Source organism: Schistocerca piceifrons, chromosome 1 (genome assembly GCF_021461385.2).
Source record: "Schistocerca piceifrons isolate TAMUIC-IGC-003096 chromosome 1, iqSchPice1.1, whole genome shotgun sequence".
Taxonomy (NCBI): domain Eukaryota; kingdom Metazoa; phylum Arthropoda; class Insecta; order Orthoptera; family Acrididae; genus Schistocerca; species Schistocerca piceifrons.
The window spans coordinates 538,366,586-538,387,476 of NC_060138.1; the positions used below are offsets into that span (position 1 = coordinate 538,366,586).

Here is a 20,891-nt window from a genome sequence, read left to right on the forward strand (position 1 = left end):
ATTTCTTGGTTTCTGACTGTGAGTTACTACCTGATCAAGTTAAGATAATGTTCTGCCTTTGTGACACGAAAGCTGATGTACTACTTGCCATGAGGTGCCTCAAATGTAAGAAATTTGGTGATATCATCTGCAAAATCTTTTAATGAATCCATCTGCAGAGATTGCAAATTACTACTACACGTAGATTGCCCTACGTACAGTCACTTTATTGCACAAATAGTGGAGAGGATCACTCCTCTCGATTACCAGTGTGCCTTATCTCAAGAAGGGAACATGAGATCCAATATTGGCTGTTAAATGCACTAGGCATCTAGGGACAAGTGCAATTGCCTTTTCTCTGTCCAGATGACAAACTTCTCCCAAAAGGTATTGCTTCCATCAAATGCTCCCTGAATACCCCCTTTCCTTCCTTGTCATTCTGCCCTAGCGACCACTGTAGTCCCTTCCTTTTTAAGGGAAGGACTCCTCCCCCTTCCCCTTATCTCTACATCTGCACAGGGGACCTTGGCCCTCTACATGCCTGTAAGAGAGACTACCTGACTGACACACCCTAGTTGAGGGTTGCTCCCTTCCAGCCCCACTACCAAAACCACTTCATCATCATCCTCCAACAGAGAGGTGTGGCCATAGGTCTCAGAGCAGCATGCTACTTGTCTGTACTGCTCTATGTGGATACTACTCATACCGAATTCAAATCCATGAGGAGGAGGACGAGGACGGGCGGGGGGGGGGGGGGGGGGTGGGGGGGGGGGGTTGAAATCAGATGTGAAGACAGACTTGGCACCCATGACTGCCCTGGGCCCCACCCCTACCACCTCCACCACTATCAAAATCATCCAACACGTGGTGCTAAGCCAAACAGAATTGTGATTGAGAATTTTATCTTTTTCACACTGCCATTGGAAGGGAGTACATCCTCTTGCTCTGTGCACTTTGCCCAAACATCGGTGCCTGACATCCACCCCTGTCTTTTGTCTCCACAAAATGTGAGCAGTGTGTGTCATCCTGTCTTTCAAGGTATGTAGTTGGGAGTGCTGTAAACTTCTTTTTGTAATGGAAACTCCTCAGCACACTTATCATTGTGCCAAAATACAGCTGTGATTGAATACATATCAGTTGTTATGTCATCCATGCATAAAATGCGAGCACCACAATCTAGCTCTTTATAACTGGAGGTGGTTGGAGGAATAGCTTTTGTCTGACTGGGTTTTGGGAGGCCTTGTGCACTAGTGATCACGCGCTCCACCTGGAGTCATATTGGAATGACTTCTTACTTATCAGCATCTTACTGCTGTCTTCTTTGACCTGCATAAAGTCTGTGATGCCACCACACAGTGCCACTGCACCCTCAACACCTTACATGAGTAGGCCTTCAATGGATCTCTTCCAATTTTCACTTTTTTTTTTCCTTCTCAGTGATTCTTCAGAGTCCAAGTTGGTAGTTCCTACTGTGCTTCCTACATACAGGAAAACAGAATCCCATAAAGCTCTTCCCTGAGTGTGATCCTCTTCTTAATGATACTAAATAAACTCTCAGAAAAACAGTGGGATCTTTAGTTTTACCATCCTCACATGTTGATGACTTCTACATCTACTAGAGTTCTTAAAGTGTGAGGGTCACCATACTTACATAGCGCATTTCTGCCAATATTAAACTGTTCATCTGCACCCAGAATCCTATCTACATAATAGGTTGTTTGATGTGATATAGACTTGGCAATTTTTAGGACTTGTATTCCTGACAAGTTAATTTTGTTTCCCCATATGTGACAGCTTAAGTTAAAAATTACTGTCCTACATTGTCTTAGTAACATCACCTGAGATGTGGATCTTTCAACCATTTATCAACTCTACAAAGCTTTCATTTTATCACATTTGTAATACAGAAGCCTGCCCCTATAGACCAGCAGCACCATTGGCAATGATCCACCATTCTGGGATCAGCAATCAGGTATGTGACAGGTGTCTTTCGCACGAGCCTGGAGGGCAAGCTCGTAGTAACAGCAGGCATCCTGTGCCCCCCCCCCCCCCCTCCCCCTCCCTGTACAGATGAGATGCCAGAAGCTATAGCTCATTTACACCGTGCACATTCATAGCCATTCAGAACATTCAAATCAATGCCTTCTGCTTCCTGATATGGAAGTAAGACTTCCAGAAAAGCAGCCTCAGTTGGTCATTCATGTATTGTCCCAGTTACAACCCGTCAATTCCTACTTCTGCTTACCCTTTGTCCTCTCACCATGTCGCCCTCCTCTATGCCTTATCCGCAAATTTGTTCTGATCTTTCTCTCTTGGCCCAGGCAATGTGTTAGACCCATTGGTTTTTCTTTAGTTGCTCATCTTGGTACTTGGTGAGTACCCCAATTTAAATATCATTTATACGAATTGATTAAGAGCTGAATACTGGACACACTATATCTTTATGTGCAAGAGAACAAGAAAGCAGAAAGCAACACTCCTGCGTACACTAAGCAGAAACTTTTTGGTAGAACTGATGGCACTCATGTGTGCCCTTCAGTACACCCACACTCACATGAGGCTTTACTAATTTGCAGGGACTCGATGAGCAGCCTACAGAAAATTCTCAGCCTCCATTGGTAACACAAATACAAGATATCCTCTTAGGATATCAACAACAATAGGAGGTAGGTTGTGTTCCTTTTGTCCCCTGAGTCACATTGGCATCCCAGGGAATAAACTCGTGGCTCAGCTTGCCGAGGGGGCTGACTGGAAAAGTGCTCTGGAAATACAGATATTGTGATCTGCCATGAGGACAGCATCACCTCATTGACTCTCAGCAGCATGAAACAGCAAATCGTGTCACAACCACAATCAAAAAGTTACTGACTGTGTGGTGATCTGCTACAACCATGTTACTGTGTATCCGCAATCTCGGCTGGCTCCATATCGGTCTCACCAGTCTGACCTATGTGTACAGTCTACAAGAAGCTCTCTCTCACCCTATTGTAGCTGTGATGCTCGTGGAGCAGTTGTCTACATCCATTTGGAGTGCCTCTCCTCCGGTGCTACATGACAGACTTCATGACTGGCTGAGTCACTCCTTTAAATGCTAGCAGATAATCTCAAGATGGAAAAAATAGTTTTAAATTTTATCCGTTTCACTGGATTGCATAGTTGTACTTAAAAGCTTCATTATGATCATACTTGCTGCCACACAGCAGAGGAGTGTTACCTCCTGCTGCATTTCAGCCCTCGGGACTTGTGGCTGCCCCAGATGAGGCTTGATTGATTCCTGACGTCCCAGCTCAGTTCAGCTCAGTTACGCCATTACCTTGACTCTTAGTTTGTTCTTAAAAATGTCTTACTGCTTCTCTTATTAGACAGCCTACTTAACTATTGACTGAGTGGGGAAGCCTGCTTGGCTGGGGGTATGTCTTCCACTGCATGATAACCAGCTGTGGAACTTGAATTGTTCCCAGCTGACATCGACCCAGTACTATTACCTTTTACCCTCTCCCCCAGATTTCTTAATAATTTATTCTTAATACCTCACATGGCTGTCCTATGCCAATTATCTTTTACCCTCCTTTGTCATTTAAAAAAAAAAAAAAAAATCCTGTCATGTTTCTGACATATTCAGAGTGGATATGTCAGTCCTCAGTGCTTTGAACGCTGAAATGCCCATAGTCCACTCGCCCATCCATCTGTCCGTCCATCCAACTGCCCACCCATCCGTTGTCTATTGAGAGATACACTGTTAGGACTGTAACAGAATGGTATAGGTCATGTGAAATTGTAGCAGCTCAAGAATTCTCATGGTGCTTGAATGGAACTCTTTAGAAGAAAGATAACATAAGTTTTCCAAAACCCTGTTCAGTACTTTAAGAAAATGTGTGTTCAAAGAACACTGTGACATTGCTAGGTGCCTGAAAAATTCCCATTTTATGGTGAATGTGTATACGGATGCAAATTCTGCATCAAAATGCGAAAGCGTGAAATTAGTCAATAGATGTTGTTTCACAGTGAATTGTCTAGATGAATTATTTTATCAGAGATGATTTGAAATAGCTTTATTTTGTGCAGATAGATATTGAAAATGTAACCAATTTTCGGTTGTTGGTGTTGCATATGTGGTGAAGCCAGATTTGGAAAGATAATGTGTGTCATATTGTGTTTGCAAAATAAAAAGTGCACGAATGCAACAACACATCAGTGGACTCGATGCTATGTTACCACACTAATTACCGGCTGTTGAATGGTCTGAGTTAAGATACAAGCTGCATTATGCAAATTGCTACCGAGCTGTGAGACCTATTCTCTTAAAATAAACACATATGTATGTCTATTAGCTAGAGTTCAAAAGTTGGTATCATACGAACCCTTGTGAGGTAGCAGATTAAGATTGAAAATGTTCTGAACTGTGTTTGCATCAAATACTAGTAGAGGCTGAGCCTGAACCACCTCGTTTATGACACTGCCGACATCAGTAAGCATTTGTGCTGGTAGCTCTTGCTGAATGATTTGTGTCAGTGTTTTTTCTTGTTTCCTTTCTGTATTTTGAAATGAGTGAAGAGACTCACAGAGTTCGCTTACAGATCTTACAACACTAGAAGGGATCATTGATCCCCGTGACCATACGTCCATTCTGCTTGTGCAGAACACAGTGTTGTCCAGCAAGAGGGAGGCGGGGTTTGGTACCCTCTCTCACCTTCCCCGTAGCAATGTTAGTTCTAGTTTGTTCAGACTGCCAGTTTATTGTTTCCGCACTCTTCTGACCAGAAGCCTTCTGCATGTTTTGACTGCACTGAGGGCGTGGGTGGGGGAGGTACTCGTCACCGTTTCCATGGCATTGGATGAACCACACGTCATCCATGTTGTGCTAAATTGTGATCACCTCAGAGAGATCAGCATTGGCTTGCTGGGTGTGGGCTTGGCGAACCTTGGTTTTCTGAGCAGGTGACAGATAGGTGGCGCCAGTCCTCTGTAACCATAAGCTCTGGACATGTTTAAACAACCACTGTGCGGCATGTCTGTGGAAGGTTCAGTGTCACAGGGGCCAGGGATCTTGGTTAGCTGCCTGTCGAAAACTCTCTAAAATAAATTCTTGGTTTCAAAGTGTTGTTGTGTGCTGGTGAGATGCATGGCTGTTGAGGTGGAACAGTTGTTAGCAAGCAACCTGTAGGGAACCTGCTGCACCTCAGTTGTATAAGGCCTATCCAGGCTAGTGTAGCTCTTTGTGTGGACCCTCATTCCCCTATCTGCTCGCGGGACTGAGATGGAACCCTCAACCTTAAACTCCAAAACTTTTATTACAATGGATGCATCAACACCTAATCTAACAAGAGGGGTCATGTAAGCAGTCCTCCTGACTTACGAATTTTTCAGAGTTCTTGTATTTGTAGTAACAGAATGTGTGCTGGTAATCAGAAGGTTTTTGATGTTTAAGAGGAAAGAGGGCAGCTTCGAGAAAGTTTCACCTTTTTATATCAAAAAATGAATAAGGAAATTGCTGGCACATCAAAACCTGACAATAGATTTTGTAATGGAACACTGTTGGTTGAAACTTCTAGTTCCCAACAAATGACAAACCTCCAGAAATCTAAATGCCTTGATGAATACAGCACTGAAATGGAGTTATACACCACCTTGAACTACAGCAAAGGCTTTGTGTTGTGAGATCTTGTCAATATTCTGAAAGAAGAATTGAAAGATGATTGGGCTTAAGAAAGTATCCTTGATGTGGAAAATGTCATGAAAAGGATGGATGGAGATCTGGTAAAATCTGGTTCCTTTATCTTTACCTTAAATAGCATGAAACTCCCAGAGCATATCAAGGCGTTTTCCTTTGCTCAAACGTGTGGCCTTCTGTTCCCAACTCAGTGCACTGTTTTAAATTCCAGTGCTTTTGGCATACCACTTTTAAGATGTAAGGTCTAAACCACTTGTGGAAAATAATGGTAAGGCTGCATACAAAGGTGCCGGTTATTTATCTCCTCCGAAGTGTGTAAACTGCTCCGTGGATCACCCTGTCTAGAGTAGGGGCTGTAGTGTCTTCCTCAAAGAAAGGGAGTATAGGAGATTGAAGCAACAAAGTGTATCCTGTATGGTGAAGTGAAAAAGATCTGCAAGGCCATGCAGCCTCTCACATTCACTATATCTTTCGCCTCAGCTCTTAAAAAAAGCCTAATCCGACAGCTGATGCCATTGCACAAACAGATGTTGCTAGTGTCGGCACTGCATCCCCCCCCCCCCCCCCCCCCCCAAAAAAAAAAAAAAAAAAAAAATCCTGAAAACATCAGAAAAAGCCACCAGAGGCTGGCAAACAGTCCAGCACTGTCTCTACTATTGCTGCGATAGTTAGTACAAAGTCTTCCCAGCCAAAAAAAGCAAACAGGAAGCTTCCACTGCAGGGGAAAGCAGGCAGTAAATCGTCAGGCCATGTCAGTGTCCTTTGACTTTATGGTTCAACTGCTTCTGCTTTAGAGCCAATGGATTATGAAGTCTGCTGGGGCAGCCTTCTTGCCCCCAAGACTGAACCTCCACCCTTTGACGATTCCCCACCCTTGCAGAGAGACACGGTGAAAATGGCACCTGTGTGGTATATGACTACCATACTACAGAGGAACATTAATGGGTTCAGAACTTGTATGCCAAAACTGAGGCCCCTACCCCAGGCATACCCCCTGTGCATGTGTTTACAAGAAACACATTGTAAATCTATGTTGCCTTGTGCTGTGGGGCTGTACCCTCTACCACTAGGTTGATCTGACTAGGGGAGGAGCCAAGGGAAGGTTTGTTGTGTTTGTCAGTTACACATGCACATGCACGTGTGCGCGCACACGCCATTCCTTTTCTCTCTCCTTGGTTATTGACCTACAAGTAGCAGCCATTGAAGTGCACTGTATTTACCTACTCAGGATGTGATAAACTCTGAGACTCTCATAGAAAAACTTTCCAGACCATTTCTCGTACTTCTGATGTCAGTGTCTATAATGTATTATGGAGCTCGAACTCAACTTACCCTAGGGGTCAAGTTTTGGAGAGCCTTGTGCTGTTTCAGGAGCTGTGCAGCAACATGGACAGTCCTCCTTATTTCTCGAGTGTTACTGGGTCTTCTTAGTCACTGACCTCTTTTAAACCCTCCGGCCCTCACAAACTGCTCATTTGGAAATGGCTGATGACCTACATTCCAGTGACCACTTCCCACTGTGGGTCCACCTACCAGATGGAGCATTACTTGAAAGGAAGTTGCTGAAATAGATGGTCAGCTGAGAGCTAATTATACACTGGTCAGCCAGTTGGCTATGTCTGAGCACTTGGGCAGCATCCGGGAATGAGTGGACCACATCTTTCGAGTGATCCACCATGTCACTGACTTATCCAACCTGGAGTCCTCAGATTATCTAGGATGGTAACCTGGTGGGAAAATGTTACTGATTCTCAACAAAAAACATTTGTTGAAAGCTTAAATATGGTCAGAAGAAGAAAATGAGCAGACCATTTTGGGGGAAAAAAGAAGACAGTTGAAGTTTTTGCAATTTTTATGTCCCTAACCATTGCATGTCTTGTGTAGGGATCATGAGAGTAATATAAGATAAATTAATGCATTTACAGAGGCATATAGTGTCACTTTTCCCTCACTCAATACACAAATGGAATAAGACAACAAATTTGAATAAATGCTTCACGGATTTCTTGCCACATTAAATCTGTATGAAATCTCAAGCATCTGATGATCGTGTGTTGTCATCGTTGTCAGGAGTTAGCTATAGGCCGTGTTGTACTTTTAGTTGACCAGAATTGTCGATAATACTGGTACGAAGCACTGCCCACCATACGTTGGCCAATGCTTGCATAATAAATGAGGAGATGTGGATCTCAGTGCTCTTAATGATGTCAAGCCAAGAAAATAAGATTGGGAAAGGAGTGGTTGTAGGATTAGGAATGGCACTGTTGGCTTTGTTCCCCTAATCATTGTTGGTTATTTATAGCTGTGAGATATGATAACCTATATTGCAGAAGGACGCACTCAAAGGAAGCATTACGGTATGTTTGTAATCAGGAAAGATGGGCTTGTAAGAGACTTTATGGGAAGTGTGCACCGAAAAAGTTGTAGATTTTGCTCATGTTTCACACGATTGTGATGCATAATTAAATGTAACAAATGCTGCTCTATTAGGATGCATTTCTCAGGGGTTTTCATCTATACATTCAGGTTCAGTTTTACAAGCTTGTCGAATAGCAGAGGAAAGTGGCAGTTGGCGAGCAGTAGTGTTAGCATAACTGTTTGTGGTTGCACACTTGGAACTCTATATGCATTGCTGTAAGGGTCTTGCATTTTTTCCTAATCTTCAACCAAAGACTTGAATCTCTCTAATGGATCAAGTTTCTTTGGGAACCAACACTAATAATGCAATCATAATGATACATTTATGGAGAGCTATAACAAGAAATGATGATGAAGTGAATATTTTGAATTCTTCATTATAGGTAGGCTGACAGCACGTGAGGTGGTATCCATCATGAAAGTGTGAAAAAATGTGGTACAAACTTCCACCAAGCACACTTGGTGAATGCCACTTTCTCACAAGCATGATTAATTTGTGATAATGATAGTGGAAAATACACCTCACTAACATTTAAAAAGAATGCCCATTCAGCAGCATTTTGGACACAAACCATGAATGTTCCAATTTAGGTATGGGTACCTTAGCTGTCATAGACGTGGTACCAGAGACAGCAAAGTAATTCAATCTTCACAGGATATTATTTCTCTCTGGTTCCTGTAGAGTGTAGAAGCATTCTCTTTTGCTCCAGGAAGTTTGTGACCCATTGAGATTTCTCAAGAACAGTTAAGGAAAGCTCTAGAGCACCTCACCATCTTTTCTTCCCCTTTCTTTCTTCATCCATCACACCTGCTTGCAAGCACTGATTTCATACAAAGATTCAAAACTTTTGAAATTATGATTAGGTTCCCGCTCATGACTCACATGCTTTATATTGTCATATGTAGATATAGCACAGGTGTAGAAAACCTTTTCTAGCTACTGCCCACTTTTGTATCTTTGTAAGTAGTAAAATTTTCCAACAGCCCAATGGTTATGCAGTAATGGCGATTTATTAAATAGGGAAGTAAATTAATTTTAAAAATTGGAAAGTAGAGTTACAGCAAGTTGATGATGATGATAATTACTTACCAAATATGTTATGCCAAAATTTTATAAAAAGCAAATGAAAATATATTGAAAAACCCTACCATGAAATGCCCACTAGTGGGCAGTACGGACCAGGTGACTTATCACGTATACTGCATATCAGGTTTTATGCACAGTCCTCTCCCCTCTCCGTTCTCCCTCTTGATGGTTAAATAAGTAGTGCTAGAAACATGCAGTGACATTAGATTGTAGTACTCAGCATTCTTGTGTATTTCATTCCATTGACAACATGAAATTTATTCTCTCTCATTTTTCATTTCAGATGTTGTTTATGGCAGCAATAGCTTACCAGTATATGTTGATAAAATAGAAAGTATGCTGCATGGCTCACAGTGTAAGCCATTGTTTAGAAAACCCAAGATTTTAATCATCCAAGCCTGCCAGGGTACCACTCGCCAACAAGGTGAGTGAGAAATTTTAAGTCAGTCTTGGTATTTTGGAAATTTGTGGTAAGGACTGGGACCAAACTGCTGAGGTCATCAGTCCCTAGGCTTATGCACTACTTAAACTAACTTAACGCTAACAATAACAACAAAACACACACACACACACACACACACACACACACACACACACACACACACACACACTCGCGCGCGCGCTCGAGGGGAACTGCACGAACTGTGACAAGATGCCTTGGACCGCACAGCTACCCTGCGTGGCAATCTTGATATAATAAATATCATGCATGAACAGTGTGTGTGTGTGTGTGTGTGTGTGTGTGTGTGTGTGTGTGTGTGTGACATATATTGCATTCTTTTCTAATTCCTGGTGCATTTTCTTGGAAAGTTAACAAAATTTAGTTACATTAACCTGAGAATGATGTAATTGTTAATTAGAAAGAGTTCATGTTTCAAAGTATGAACGTATTGCAAAAATACATATCCCCACAGTCGTTTAATGAACAAAGTAAGAGCATATGGACTGTGAGACCAATTGTGTGATTGGATTGAAGAGTTCCTAGATAACAGAACGCAGCATGTCATTCTCATTGGAGAGACGTTTTCCAAAGTAAGAGTGATTTCAGGTGTGCTGCAGGGGAGTGTCTTAGGACCATTGCTATTCACAATATATATAAGTGACCTTGTGGATAACATTGGAAGTTCACTGAAGCTTTTTGCAGACGATGCTGTAGTATATAGAGAAGTTGTAACAATGGAAAATTGTACTGAAATGCAGGAGGATCTGCAACGAATTGATGCATGGTGCAGGGAATGGCAAATGAATCTCAATGTAGACAAGTGTAATGTGCTGCGAATACACAGAGAGAAAGATCCTTTATCATTTAGCTACAATACAGCAGGTCAGCAACTGGAAGCAGTTAATTCCATAAATTATCTGGGAGTAGGCATTAGGAGTGATTTAAAATGGAATGAACATATAAAATTAATCATCAGTAAAGCAGATGCCAGACTGAGATTCATTGGAAGAATCCTAAGGAAATGCAGTCCGAAAACAAAGTAAGTAGGTTACAGCACACTTGTTTGTCCACTGCTTGAATACTGCTCACTGGTGTGGGATCCATACCAGATAGGATTGATAGGAGGGATAGAGAAGATCCAACGGAGAGCATCACGCTTCATTACGGTATCATTTAGTAATCGCGAAAGCGTTACGGAGATGGTAGATGAACTCCAGTGGAAGACTCAGCAAGAGAGATGCTCAGTAACTCGGTATGGGCTTTTGTTGAAGTTTCGCGAACATACCTTCACTGAGGAGTCACAGTATTTGCTCCCTCCTACATATATCTCGCGAAGAGACCATGAAGATAAAATGAGAGAGATTAGAGCCCACACATAGGCATACTGACAATCTTTCTTTACAGAACAATACAAGACTGGAATAGAAGGGAGAACCGATAGAGGTACTCAAGGTACCCTCCACCACACACTGTCAGGTGGCTTGCGGAGTATGGATGTAGATGTAGATACATAAATTGCTTGAAGCTATAAATGGTATCAAATGTGCATTAGTTACCACTGAAAAGGGGGATTACTGATGTGTGGTATAGGCTTGACAATATTCTGTGATTACTTTGGTCTGTCTTGTGAATGAATAAATTATAACAGTAGTTTGTAACTATGCACATTCTTTTGGACTTAATGAGAAAACTCAGCATCGGATATTTATTGTGACCTCTTTTTGTTTTCTGTAGCTGTTCCCTATGAAGACATTGTGATGGATGGACCTGCATGTGTAAGGACTGCACCAGAAGTTGGTGATATGGTAACATTTTGGTCAACTGTTCCAGGATACGCTGCTTTCCGGGATAAGGTATCAGAACTGTTTATCACTATTATTATTATTATTATCATTATCTGAAAAGCAACCTCCATTACTCTATAAATAAAGTACTGGAACAATAGAAGCAAACCTGTTAGAGGAATATTAAAATACTACCTTTGTATTATTTCTCTACATCCTCATTATTCACCTTCAAGCATGTATTGTAACTCTTAACAAGTTGACAAATTCATTTTGCACACAATTCTGACACCAGAGACTGCAGCCAATTTAAAACAGCATTTTGAAGTTTTTCATCAAACTCAATATTGGAATTCAGACCACTTTTTCATGTGAGTGATGAAATGGAAGTCACTGGGGGCCGAGTCTGGGTTGCAATGTGGATTTTCAAAAATGTTCATTTTAATGGACACAACAAGTTTTGTTTGCCATGCAGTGTGGCTAAGCATTATTGAACAAAAATGTGACCGCAGTAGTGAAGCGTCCATGTCTCACTAATTTTAAATGATGCTTCTGTCACCATAATGTCTTATCTGAATTGATTGTCCTTCAACATTCTGTGAAATCCACAAAAAAGATTCCTCTGGAAAACCTTCAACCAAAGTGAAGACACATAGGGGCACTCGGCGACCATACTCTAATTTAGAGCAGGGAAACTGTGTGAATTATAAAAGACGGTGAACAATCAAAAGGTCCTGATAATGAAAATCGGAGACCTGAATAACAGGTGACAACACTGTAGGCTTCAGTAACTACAGTCTGCTCAAGAACAAAGCGGACAAGAAAACAGGTGAAGGAGCTGCATTCCTGGGAATGGCCTTTTTGATCAACAAGTGGATCTTCTAGTTAGTAATAGAAGTGAAACCAATATACAGACTGATGACAATGAGGCTTAAATTTGCTAATAAGTCTTAAATGATAACTGATGCACTTGCACCAGGAAACAAAGATAACAAGAGGGACAAAATAGTAACGTGCTGGGACAAACTAGAGAAAACCATGAAAAAAATTTCTAAAGATATTAAAATTCTGTTAGGTTGTAACTGAGACTTGTCAGAAATATGACCGTACTCACCCTGTGGCTATGACATTCTAACTTTTCCTCTGTTACCCCTTCTCCCTCCTCATCCCAGTCTTGTCCCACTCTCCTTTTGCCCTTGGCTTTTCCCCCTCTCCTTCCCCTCTGGTTGCTGCTCCCCCTTCCTGACCAGGGAAGTGTCCCCATTCTTCAGCAGAGAAGAGATTCAGAGGAACAGTAGGTCAATAACCAGGATACAGATTCAGTAATGAGAATGGTCAGACAGGTTCTGCTATGTTACTTGTACAGTATCAGGATAATGTCAACTCCCTTCAAGAAAGAGATTTAGAAAACAAAGATGTAGAGATCACTGCTGAAATCCTGAGAAGAATCCAAATTTGACCGTTTACTAATTATACACAAGAACCACAGAGAACTCGGGGATGTAGAGGTCAGAAGAGTGGAAGACATAAGCTCAGATCATTATCTCACCAGAATCAATACCAGGACCTCACCCCTCACGAGACTCTCTAGACCCTCTTATGATTTCATGTGTGGTGCACATGGTCCACCAAGCTATTGCAGCCCTTTCTTCTATCCCAGGCTGCATTCTCTTCCCTGCGGCTGTCTCTCTCTTCCTCCTCCTCCTCCTCCTCCTCCTCCTCCTCTTTTGGTGTCCTTGCTTACGTCACCCCGGCTATCCTCCTGTATTCTGCTATCCATTAAGAAGATTGTGCAACCCCACCCCCTTCCTAATTTCTTTTTTTCTTACCATTTGGGTTTCAACCTCTTCATCCAAATTTCATCTCCATAGTGTGAGCCAGTTGAGGAAGAACACCTTATTTAGTCTTCTGCATGTGGCCTTACTAACTATTCCATCTTTTCCTAGACATCATTGTCTTTTAACACTATACGGCCAGCACGGTAGCCAGTCTGTGTGAAGGATTGTTATGTAATATTATTGGTTGAGCACCTTTACAGCTCTGATACCTGAGCTGCTTCCTCCCCATGTATGCCTAGGAGTGGTGACCTGTCATTCTGGAGCATTGGAACTCCCAGCGTTGGCCTCTGATGCAGGCACGTTCGTTGTCAATCAGAACTCCCTCTGCTGTCCAGCCTGTGGATCTGTATGCCTGTGACCATCTTGGTAACATTGTGGTGTATGTTACTCCTCGCCAGTCTTTGAATATGGTTCCGCAAGTCATTTTTAATAGGGAATTAATCCTTCAAACTGATGAGGAACTCCGAACCAGTCTGAAATGGTGGGGCATTCATTTTGTTCATTGTGTTCAGAAAGGCTGTAAGAACAATCATGTAGATACTGGTGCCTTTATTCTCTCATTTGAGGGGGTTGTTCTGGAGTAGGTCAAGATTATCGTTTATTGGTGTGCTGTGAAGCCTTACGTCATGTCACCTAAGAGGTGCTTTTGGTGTTCAAGTTCTGTGCGCGTCTTCCTGCCGTACTGTGGACCATTTGCGTGTTGAATGTGGACACACACTACATGGGGAGAGTTCCTGTGTTTCACTGCTCTTGTGCATTTATTGTTGCAACCATCACACTCCATGATCGCCAGATTGTCAAGTGAATGAGAAGGAAAAGAAGAGGCAGGAGGATCAGTCCCTTGATTATTTATACTACACTGAGGCTTGTCAGAAATTTGACCATACTCACCCTGTGGCTATGACATCTAACTTTGCCTCTGTTACCCCTCCTCCCTCCTCATCCCAGTCTTGTGCCCCCCCCTCTCCTTTTGCACTCGCCTTTTCCCCCCCTCTCCTTTTGCACTCGCCTTTTCCCCCCCTCTCCTTTTGCACTCGCCTTTTCCCCCCCTCTCCTTTTGCACTCGCCTTTTCCCCCCCTCTCCTTTTGCACTCGCCTTTTCCCCCCTCTCCTTTTCCCCCCCTCTCCTTTTGCACTCGCCTTTTCCCCCCCTCTCCTTTTTTGCACTCGCCTTTTCCCCCCCTCTCCTTTTTTGCACTCGCCTTTTCCCCCCCTCTCCTTTTTTGCACTCGCCTTTTCCCCCCTCTCCTTTTTTGCACTCGCCTTTTCCCCCCTCTCCTTTTTTGCACTCGCCTTTTCCCCCCTCTCCTTTTTTGCACTCGCCTTTTCCCCCCTCTCCTTTTGCACTCGCCTTTTCCCCCCTCTCCTTTTGCACTCGCCTTTTCCCCCCTCTCCTTTTGCACTCGCCTTTTCCCCCCTCTCCTTTTGCACTCGCCTTTTTCCCCCTCTCCTTTTGCACTCGCCTTTTTCCCCCTCTCCTTTTGCACTCGCCTTTTTCCCCCTTTCCTTTTGCACTCGCCTTTTCCCCTCTCCTGTTGTTCCCACTCCCTCCCCTCTGGGGAAGCATCTCCCAATGTTGGGTCCCCCTCTCGGGATGCCTCCTCTCCCCTTGTTGTCCAGACCAGAGGCCTGCTGCACACGTTGGCCGTGGGACTCAAAATCTGTGCACACCAAGGTCACCTGATCTCTGTCCGGGCCCTGCACTACTTGACATACAAAAGAAAAGAAGAAGAAATGTAAGTTCTGGGACAAGGCCCCTCCAGGGCCTCCAGAATGTTGCAACCTGAATCTGATCTATTGTTTATGGATGTCACCCCACCCTTGTTGGTGATAGTTGGTGACCCAGCAGAGTGTCTGTCCTCGGACCGTTTGCCTCCCATTTGGATCCCCATGTTATCCTTATTCAGTGGAACTGTAACAGATACTACAGTCACCTTCCAGAGTAGCAATTCTTAGTTTCCTTTTACTCTGCAGCTTGTATCATTCTACATACAGGAATCTCATTGTATTGATGTTTACTCACTGATTCTTTTGGGTTCCATGCTTTCTGTCTGAATTGGGTGTACTGTTTGATGGCTCCCAGTGGTGCTTGCATGTTGGTCCTTCTGGACATTGTTAGTACACGCATCACCCTTTGTCCCAAAGAGGGAACAGTTGCTGACCTCGTCCACTTGGACTCTGTAGTCACTGTTTCGAGTCTCTATCTTCCTCATAACAGGCCACCTACGTCTGCTGCCTTAACTACCCCCCGCCCCCTCCCTCCCCCTTGGAGATTTTAATGCCCATCACTTCCTTGTGAGGAAATGCTTTTTTGTGTAGTCAGTTTCTCCTTACACACCAGTTTTTTGCGAACCATTATGATAGTTTGCCTGCCCATTTTAGTGCCACTTCCCCATTTCAGAGACCCTTCAGCTGATGGATTTGCAGCTTCTCATCAAATTCCTTGTCGCTCAGATGTGCAGATCCAACCACAAAATCTTGTGATGACGAAAAGAACTGCAGCATACTGGTGCAGTATTTATATGAATTACTGAATTGTTCTCAACCAGCAGATAGATCCCAAGGAGTCGAGAGATAAAGAGAAATAAATCAAAAGCACCAATGAGTTGATAAAGAGACAAATCGTGAAACTGAAAAAATGATAGAATGGTAGGAGAAGGTGGCATTGTTGCTGAATGCCTAAAGGGAGCTGGCTCTAATACCATCAGAGGCATAACTAATATCGTAAGACATGGTAATACCTGCAGACAGGATGTACGCAGTTATACATCTTCTACATAAGAAAGAGGGTAGGACTGATGTTACCAATTTCAGAGGGCTATCTTTACTGCCTGTCAGATAGGACACATTTCAATTGGAAAACAAGATAGGAGAATACTAAGCACACTTCAGACGAGGAAGATCCTGTTCAAAGTCTAAAGACTAGAGCAGAGAGATCACATGCATACTTTCACATTTCAAGAAGGCACAAGACACTATAGGTACACCATCACTGATCCAAGAACTGCAAGAGAGCTGTATCGATGAGAAGACAGTGAACATTATCAGTCAGTCACTAACAAACACCAAATTCAAAATGGAATTAATGGAATAGTTATCAGAGCCCTTAAAGTTTAGAACAGTGGTGAGACAGGGCAATAGTATTTTACTGCTCTTGTTCAGCTTACTATTATATAAAGTTGTCAGGGAACTGGAAAAAGAATTGAAGACACGGGGTCTTTATTAAACCAATCAGGCTGAGGTCGAGAACTGAAGGACTAGATATTAATTGCCAGGCTGATGAATTTGCCATACTCGCAGATAATACAGAAACTACAGTAAAGCAAATAGAGGTTCTGAAAGCGATAGTCGCAAAGGTAGGTCTACAAATCTCCATAAAAGAATACATATGAAACCAAAAATACACATGAAAAATGGTTATGAAAAAATGTTGTGAGATCAAGAGTTTTTAAATTCAGTTACTGACCAAATGATATGGACACATGGGATAGAGAAAGTAGTTCATGAACAGAGAAATCGGGAGATTATTAGAGCGTACTAGAAGACTGGAAATGTAACGCCTATCACATGTTGTTAAAGTGAGAAATCACAACAGTGCCATCACGCCAGAACCAGACACCTTGTATGCGGCAGATATGTTGATTGTCGACTGGACACATGCACTAGAAAATATCGAGAAACCTGAGGTTAGAATCAGAAAAATCCTTCTGGCAACTCGACCCCCCTCCCTGGTGTACAGAGGTTTTTATTAGTTACAGAATTCTCATACATCGTGGATAACAATCAATTAATATAACAAATTTCCAGTGTATTAATTTTTTGTCACCTATAAAAATGTAGTCCATGTGGCATAATAAATCTTGAAACTGACCCAACTCATTTATACAAAACAATGTGGCAATTTTAGAGACCCCCCTCCCTCTATCTCCCTGTATAAATTTCTACTGATGCCATGGCTTTAGAAATTTCTATTTTAGTTTCTGTAATTAGATTCTTCTCCTAAGGTTAACAAAATTGTGTACTGTGATGCTTGATATTATCTGTGGATTCTGTTTATTATGTGTTAACCAGAACTTGTCATTGGGAATGTTATCATGCATTATTGTTGTTTCATTTTGTTGTTTATCCATATTATCTTTTCAGGTTCACGGTTCATGGTTCGTCAAATCACTGTGGAACGAAATGATGAGTGAAGGAACCCAAAGGGATCTTGCGAAAATATTCACTCGTGTTATTGGTAGAGTGAGTGACCGCCATGCTAATATGGATGGTGAAAGAAAAGCCATGATGCCAACATTCAATTCTACCTTACGTCGCGATTTAATATTTCCTTGTCTACCTAAGTCTTATGCTGAAGCTGCACACAAAGTAGTAGAAAGAATTATGTATTACAAGCTAATTGATGAATTTGCCAACTTTTATTTGGCAAAGAGGCGACGACAAATGTTTCATTGAAAAAGTACTTCTGACATTGTTAGGCCACAATCGTATCTGGCCAAAAACTGCTAAGAGGTGCTGATACGGTCTTTGGGAAACAGTTGTTACCTTAATTTTATGGCTGTGAAGAATTACATTTTGAGATGGAAATTATTTTTTTATCTTTGTACACTTTCTCTTCTGTATTTGAAATAATGTTGTGATCATAAACATTCGTTTGTGAAGGTCCTGTAGTTCTTCTATTTTTGTAATGTATGTAGATGCTTGTCGAAAAAGTTACTTGGAAAGTTCTTGATATGTACTACAAACATCAGAAATCAGAAGGAACTGCTGCTGAGCAAATGGAGTCACGATAAAGTACAGTGAATTTAAACTGATTCATAAAAGGTTTTTATCTCCCTCATCTTAAGCTATTGGTAAAAATTACTATTTTTCCCATTTGTGACAGCTCAATTATGCAGTGATTTCATTTTGTTATAAACAAGTAAGTTGCCAGATACCTGTTTTTAGACAAATGTGATTAAAATACAATCCAGCAACGTTGCTGTTACTACATACTAACTGAAATAATTAAGAGTCCAAATATTGTTGTGAAAGCTGTAGTGACAACATTTACTTACATACACACTCACTCACTCACTCACTCACTTTCTGCAGTTATTTCTGGCTTTGATTCTTCAAATCAGTGTGACACATGGTAATTGCAACTTGATCTGATCATCAAACTTGTCTTGTACCTTCATGGTAGGAGGTTTGTTCGTATCCCATTATATAAACAGACTTCTTTTTGATTAGAGTGCTCTGTTGATCACCTTATGGATAAATCAGTTCATTTCCAGATTTCCAACTTACTGTAGTTCTTTGTCAATTCAGTTTTGATTCATGGTGTCAGTGATTAATGATTTTATATTTTTATCTCTATTGGAATATAGTGCTTAAACATTTTCTGTTTTATAGCTATTACAGATTTCTATCCCAAACAGAGATAAGTCTGAATACCAGCTCAATTATGTGGTGATTTCATTTTGTTACAAACAAGTAAGTTGCCAGTGAGCAGCTAAATTTGTAGCTAACCATAATTTTGAAGCTGGTGGTAGAATATGTACAATAACTTCCATACCACATGCTACACTTTTTCTCCTGGCAAAAACCTTGATAGTCACAAATATGACTAAGTGGCTAGTAACAACATACTTAAAAACACTTTTGGATCTGTTGATCACGAATACTAACACTAATTGGTATTTGTGTACACAGGGCCTCTGGGATTCTTTGTGCTCACATGGAAAATGGTATTTTGTTAAAGGTAGGTTGTTGTACTCAGAGTGTTAACCTATAATATTCATTGTTTTCAATGACGAAGCTAAATTTTAGAGGTTTAACTGATGTATTTTTGAGTGTATCTCCCACTATATATGAAGATAGTGGCCGAAACGTTGGAACATTTTATATCCTGATGTCATTTCTAGGAAACATCACATAGAATGCATGCTGTCGCATCCCAGGTACAGGTTTCACGTGAGATTGCGTGACACGGTTTGTAACCACAGAGTAGCTGCTTGGCCTTAGTGAGAGGGAGACTTTGACCTAGCTAAGAAGTTACAATCCTTGGTGTGAAAGTGGAAGAAGGCTGGGAGATAATTGAAGTATTCTCCAGAATTGTTTTACTATCTGAAGTTTATTCAAAATATACAGAATGACTTCCTAACTGCTCTGGGTGAGACGTTTCCAATGAGCAGCCAAGTCTGATGCAGAGATGGTGTAAGACAACTGCCGTTCTGTCTACTCTTAGATTGCAACCCACACGACTAGCTTAAGAGTCTCACAGCTGCTGCCTATCTGATCATCAGCTCCGAGTGCTAACTCCACAGCAAGCCCTGACTCTCCCTGCAACACCTCGTGTCAGACCTCTGTCTCGTCTCCTGATTCCCTTGACCTCTTACTGCCTATTTTCTTCACTCCTAGACTGTCTGCTTTGGAGCGTCTCGCTGCCGAGTTTTGTATCCTTTTCCTCTTCGACCCCACTGTCTATTGCAATGACATAATGTCGAGGGCTACTTGCCTCCTTATTGGCTGTGATGGTTGCACTATTCTTCTGTGGTTCTTCAGAGGCTGGGTGGAGGGGTAGAGACGCCTCTTAATATGGTCACACACTGCATCCTTAGCCCTGTATTGGCTTCTCGTAACGTAGTGCTGTCCCCACCAGAAGGCCCAGTAGGCCCTCCCTCTTTCTCCCTCTCGTCTCTCTCTCTCTCTCTCTCTCTCTCTCTCTCTCTCTCTCTATCTCTATCTCTATCTATCTAACCAGCAATACTGTTTATAACTTCAGTTCCCATCCTTATCACGGACCCTATCGTCAAAAGTACAGAGAACCCGCTTCGTTTATTTATGGCTCATAGCTTTGAGCTCATCAAGCACAGCTGCCCATTGGCCTGGCCTGGCGTCGGCAAATAAGGTATATTGTGTGGAAAAATAATTTGCTTGTGTATATGTAATGTTGTTTGTAGATTGTTCCTTTACATATATACCTTTGTGCTTAAACTGTGAAGTTTAGAGTAAGAAATACCTGAGAAACTCATATTCTCAAGTATATTTATATGTTTTTGCATTGCACATGTACTAATGTTGTTCATTGGGCACTACTTGATGTGAAATTTCGGAATATTATTCATATCATTTCAAAGTTTTGCATGTTCTTGTTTACTGATTTTATATTTGTGAACAGTTTTTTCATTATAGCATTTTGATATATGCACAGGAATGATTTTTAAAATTGTGTGCTATACAGTGTAATCAGTAAAACAATTTAATGGCTGTTTATAAAAGCATTTTTACATTTGTTTTTTTAGTTATATTTAAACTTAATAATGATTGTCAGCAGTCAGTTGCTGGTGTATCATAGTATGGAGATTTCTAACATAATTGTGGAATACAGTCACAGTTATTTAAATTATTTAAAATAATACATGAGCACAAAGTATTTTTGCACGACTAGTGTCAAAACACTTTTTCGAATTCCAGATCTGTCGCATTATTATTTTAATCCTTTTACAGTCAACTTTTACTATTATGCTAGAAAACTGCCATTGAACTGAAAATGTTGCAGAAACTACCAACACAAAAATGTCTTTAAACAAGATTATTCATGTACTGAAAATGATTTTCTTTATCATTAACTGAAACATTAGACTGTTGCCTGTAATAGTTTATTTATATTTGATTTGTTTTGAGGCAG

The 20,891-nt window shown here is 41.5% G+C and overlaps 1 protein-coding gene across 3 annotated transcripts in view; it reads left to right on the forward strand.

The window, feature by feature from the left end:
- The window catches only part of LOC124799289 (caspase-8), a 130,098-nt gene extending 112,218 nt beyond the window's left edge, over positions 1-17,880 (forward strand). For all 3 annotated transcript variants that reach the window (XM_047262873.1, XM_047262887.1, XM_047262880.1), the window contains exons 9-11: positions 9,439-9,579; positions 11,332-11,450; positions 17,363-17,880. In XM_047262873.1, coding sequence (XP_047118829.1) covers positions 9,439-9,579; positions 11,332-11,450; positions 17,363-17,674 — 572 coding nt within the window. In that variant the 3' untranslated portion in view covers positions 17,675-17,880. The remainder of the gene's footprint in view (positions 1-9,438; positions 9,580-11,331; positions 11,451-17,362) is intronic.
- Positions 17,881-20,891: the final 3,011 nt, after the last annotated feature.